Source organism: Sceloporus occidentalis, unplaced genomic scaffold (genome assembly GCF_023333645.1).
Source record: "Sceloporus occidentalis isolate IW3139 unplaced genomic scaffold, rSceOcc1.0.p SCAF_20, whole genome shotgun sequence".
NCBI classification, from domain to species: Eukaryota; Metazoa; Chordata; class Lepidosauria; order Squamata; family Phrynosomatidae; genus Sceloporus; species Sceloporus occidentalis.
Genome location: NW_028317000.1, coordinates 11689392 through 11694353, shown reverse-complemented (window position 1 = coordinate 11694353; position 4962 = coordinate 11689392). Strand labels below are relative to the sequence as shown.

The 4962-nt window shown below is 45.2% G+C and overlaps 1 protein-coding gene across 1 annotated transcript; it reads right to left on the bottom strand.

Moving 5' to 3' along the window:
* Positions 1 to 799: 799 nt before the first annotated feature.
* On the bottom strand, positions 800 to 4728 carry TRMT112 (tRNA methyltransferase activator subunit 11-2). Its single transcript, XM_089483198.1, has 4 exons — positions 4569 to 4728; positions 2772 to 2873; positions 1385 to 1477; positions 800 to 1066 (listed from the first exon to the last, which is right to left on the bottom strand). The coding sequence occupies exons 1-4, from the start codon at positions 4647 to 4649 to the stop codon at positions 965 to 967; spliced, it is 378 nt and encodes a 125-aa protein (XP_089339324.1). The 5' UTR covers positions 4650 to 4728; the 3' UTR covers positions 800 to 964.
* Between the last annotated feature and the right edge of the window lie 234 nt (positions 4729 to 4962).

Here is a 4962-nt window from a genome sequence, read left to right as displayed (position 1 = left end):
GCTTTTGTCTTCTTGTGTGTACATACAAATCAAAGTGGAAGGTGGTGCCCTTTCCTTTCCTTTATTTTCTTGTTCTTCTAGGTTTAGGCTAGAACAAAGGTGAGGAATGTGTGGCCCTCCAGCTGATTTGCAATTCCCATAAGCCCTAAACAATAGGGGAACATGGGAGTTTCTGTCTTAACAGCTAGAGGGCAACATGTCCCCCACCCCTGGCCTAGAGGTTTTGGTCTAATGCAGGAAGAGGAAATGGGGAAATATTCTACCTATTTCACAAAGCAAGCTGAAAACAGGAGACATGAGTCAGTCTCATAGTGACTAGAAGGCTGGACAAACCAGGTTAAAATCCCCAGCAAACAAGTAGGCTCACTGGGTAGCACTGGGTCAATACTTATCTCACAACTTGCCCCCCCCCCCCCTTTACAAAATTGTTCTAAAATCAGGAATGGAAGGGATATGTATGCTGCTTTGAGCACCCTGAAGAAAAGATGGAGTATAATACAATGCAATACACCTTCTTCTCAGCTTCCCAAATGGACTGAAATAACCCTTTCTGGAGTATATGTCCTTGGCTAATAAAACTGGAGTTTCGGCCATATATATTTCAAAGCATCCCAAATTGCTTCTAGTAGTAAAAACAGCAGATGTCTGCAGTTCAGGCCACAGCCCAAAGCTCTTAGTTTCCCACTCATGCTGTATCTCCACATGTCCTCCTGTCTTTGGGAGCAAGGAGCAACAGCTGACTTTGACAACAAGGTGAAAGACAAATGCAGTACTATAGAGTTAAAGTGAACACTCCAGATACCCTAAGAACTTAACATTTATTTACACACATACAAAGAAACAAAACACTACCTGCGGTTTGTTTAAAACATCTCTCCCTTAAAGAAAAATGAAGGGGTTTACCCTTTCCAACAAACAGGTCCCCAAAGACTTCCTTCTCCCAGCTTCTTGAACACAAAATTGTTCATGTCTCCTCTTCACTCAGCAACATGTTAGGGATTCCCTTTGTGATGGGAAACTCACGCCCAGTGTCTGGACATTTCAGTACACCTTCCATCACCTCCACCTGCAAAAGAAGAAAGCCAAAATAAACATTTGATGAAGGGGACTCAGGTCTGTGAAAGTGTTTGTCATCATAAACTGGTTAAAGTGCTACAAGACTTAGCTGTTCTTGCTGCAACAACCATGGCTACCAAAAACAGCCTAAAATTATATCCAGGGGAAGTAAAAGGCATTTCCACATATTTGGAGACCCCTTGACCCCTCAGGGATCAAAATGAAATTTTGCAATTTAAATCTTTTTGCCTCAATATATCCCCAAATATGTGCTAGTGGCCCAGAAAGGCCCATAAACATGAACTGAAGCATCAAAGGGACTGCTTACCTCCATCAACACATGATGTACTTTCCGAAGAAAATCTTCATTGCTCTCGTAGTCAGGGATGGGCTCCGCAGGCAGGTCTGACCGATGACCCAACTGCAAAAGAAGCGCAGATCACATTAGTTCATTTTTGTGACCTTCCATATTCAGGTTTGTATGTCTCAAAACATAGATGCTGGAAATGTTAGCCCGGGGCAGCTTCACAATGGCATTTGGTTGATGAGAAAACTGGCTACAGAGCATGGCCACACAACATGCAATCCCTGATTAAGTCAATCTTTCTACAACTCAGCCTCTGTCTTGCATTTCCCAGCTCTTCAATCATGATTTTTTCACTCTCAATGGAGAGTAATGTCATCTCCATCAGTCACTTTATGGGCACTCCAGACTTTGACTTCTTTCCTCATGCTGAACCAGAGCAAACAATCTAACACTAGGGACACCTTAATTTCAAAGTCTCTGCAAGTAATCTGTTCAGACTGCTGGCAAGAGTGATGTTTTTTTCTTTTTCCCCAATGTCCTGCTGGCAGGAAGAAAGCAAGAGAGAGAAAGAGGTAGGAGAAAGAGAAAGAAAGCTCTACCCACTGCTGCAATGTACACCTCTCCCAAAAGAGATGTCACCTTCAGCAGACACACAAGAAAAAATCCTCTGCTTTACATGTTAGATGGAGGTGTCATGGGAACGAGGGCCCTTTCACCAGAAAGGCTGAAAGACTACTTGCTACTCCACTTCTTTCGATCCCTATTCCATCTTTTGACCATCTTTTTTCAATTGCAAGCCTACAAGCAGAGACTGTCTTGTTCAAGTCACTGTATCACAGAATTGGAAGAAACCACAAAGGCCATCCAGTCCACCCCCCCCCTGACATGCTGGAACTCACAGTCAAAACACCCCTAATAGATGGCCACCCAGCCTCTGTTTAAAGACCTCCAAAGAAGGAAACTCCACCACACCCCGAGGCAAAATATTCCTCTGTCGAACAGCTATGACTATCAGGACACTCCTCCTAATGTTTAGGTGTAATCTTTTCCTGTAGCTTGCATCCATTGTTCCATGTCTGATTCTCTGGGATAGCAGAAAACAAACTTGTTCCATCTTCAGTATGAAGCCCCTTCAGATACTTAAACAAGGCTATCATATCACCTCTTAACCATCTCTTCCCCAAACTAAATATACCCAGCTTCCTAAGTCTGTCCTCATAGGGCAAGGTTTGCAGACCCTTCACCATTTTGGTTTTCCTCCTCTGGACACGCTCCAGCTTCTCAACATCCTTTTTGAACTGTGATGCCCAGAACTGGACACAGGATTCCAGGTGAGGCCTGACCAAAGCAGAATACAATGGCAGTATTCTTCATTTCCCTTCTTCTCCATCCCACTGTGATTACTCACACTCTCTGCTGCTTCCACCAGGGCTCCCCATTCCACTTTGGGCACCATCCGCGCAGTGAACTCTGGATTGAAATCTACATTGCTCACTTTCACTTCCGTGGCCTGTTTGAATAAAACAGAGGGAGGAAAACATGAATTTGCGGGAAGGACCAAATACTTCCTTCTCAAGGAGCTGCAAAAAAGAAGAGAAGAGCAGTGGAAGTATTTTTTTTAAATCTGCTGTTGTTGTGTGCCTCTAAATCATTTCCAACTTATGGCAACCTCATCATTGGGTTTTCTTGGCAAGATTTTTCTTTGCCTTCCTCTGAGGCTGAGAGAGTGCTACTTGCCCAAGGTAACAGCAAACCATCTCTGAAGAAACTTGCCAAGAAAACCCCATGGCAAGCTCCCTTTAGGGTCACCATAAGTCGGAAATGACTTGAGAGCATACAACAATAATAGGAAGTCACACTTTCTCAGGCTCAGGGGAAGGCAAGAGCAAACCTTTTGGCCTAGATAGCTCCATGACAGGGTTGCCTTAGAGTCACGATAAGCAGGAAATTACTTGAAGGCACATAACACACATGGGAACTTGGGCAAGTCACACTCTCTTAGCCTCAGAGAATGGCGACAGCAAACCCCTTCTGAAGAAACTTGCAAAAGACAATGAGAATTGTCTAATGAAATATTCTCTGCTATTATTCTAATGAACCAGCCAAGATGGAAGGTGCTGCGGAAAAGGTCCTTCTTGCTAAGATGTACTAAAACAAATGATAGTACTTGCCTATAGGAAACCCATACTTGCCCATAGAGCATCTTTGGAGAATACTTGCCCATAGGGAAACAATGGAGAATGCCTGTCCATATAGAAACATTGGGAATTATTTGCCCATAGGGAAATATTGGGAATTACTTGCCCATAAGGAAACACTGGAGAACACTTGCCCATAGGGAGACATTGGGGGATATTTGCCCATAGGGAAACCCTGGGGAATACTTGCTCATAGGGAAACCCTGGTGAATACTTGCCCATAGAAAATCATTGCCGAATACTTGCTCATAGGGAAACATTGGAGAATACTTGCCCATGGGGAAATATTGGCAATTACTTGCCCATAAGGAAACACTGGAGAACACTTACCCAGAGGGACATATTGGGAATTACATGTCCATAGGAAAAGAATGGCCAATACTTGCCCATAGGGAAATACTGGGACTTATTTGCCCATAGGGAAACATATCCCAATACTTCCCCATAGGCAAGTATTCTGCAATGAGTCTTTGTGGGCAATCCAAACCTATAGCCATGTTAGTCTGTAGTAGAGTCAGTAGGTAGAGAGATCTTGGAGCCCCCTTGAGACAGACTGAAACAAACAAATTGGGAGCATGAGCTTTCCCAGACTTCAGCCTACTTCCTCGGGTGCTTTTATCTCTATGGGCAAGTATGGTTCCCTATGGGCAGGTAGTGTCCCTTTGAACAGTGGTTCCCAAACTGTGCCCTTTAAGGAGCTTTTGGACTTCAGCTCCCAGAATCCCAAGCTATTGGCCAACATGGCTGAGGCTTCTGGGAGATGTAGTCCAAAATCTCTTACTTTGGAGACTATTACGTAAATTAGATTAGTGGGCCCCAAACTATGCCCTTTAAGGGAATGTTGGACTACGTCTCCCAGGACCCCAGGCTGTTGGCCAACATGGCTGAGGCTTCTGGGAGATGTAGTCCAAAATACTCTTAAAGGGCACAGTTTGGGGCCCACTGTTTTAGTAGTGCGCCTGGAGCCCCTGCTCCCTTCCTTCCCTCCTTCAGGCGGTTCTTGCTACCTGGATGCGGAGGGGGAACCCTCCGCCGGGCGGGACCCCTTTCACGTGGGAAGAGAGCATGTTGTGGGTCAAGAGCTTCATCTTCTCGGCTGCCGGAAGTCGGAGTCAGGCAGGGACGGACCACTTCCGCCACGAGGATTTCATACGCCCCCTTTAGCCTCACTTCCGGCGGCCTTTTCTTCACACTTCCGGTCTCTGCGTCCGGTGTTGTTTTTGGTCCCCCCGGAAACTAGACCCCAGCGCAACACAGTTCCGCTTTCAAAACAAACCTCCCTCAATGACCTGACCTCTTTTTGGAGTTTGAATGGAGGAAGAACGGGAAAGGTTTGTTTCATTTCTCCAAGAAGCCACCTGAAAAAACCGATGCAGAGGTTTGAGTGTTGAGATTGTGGCT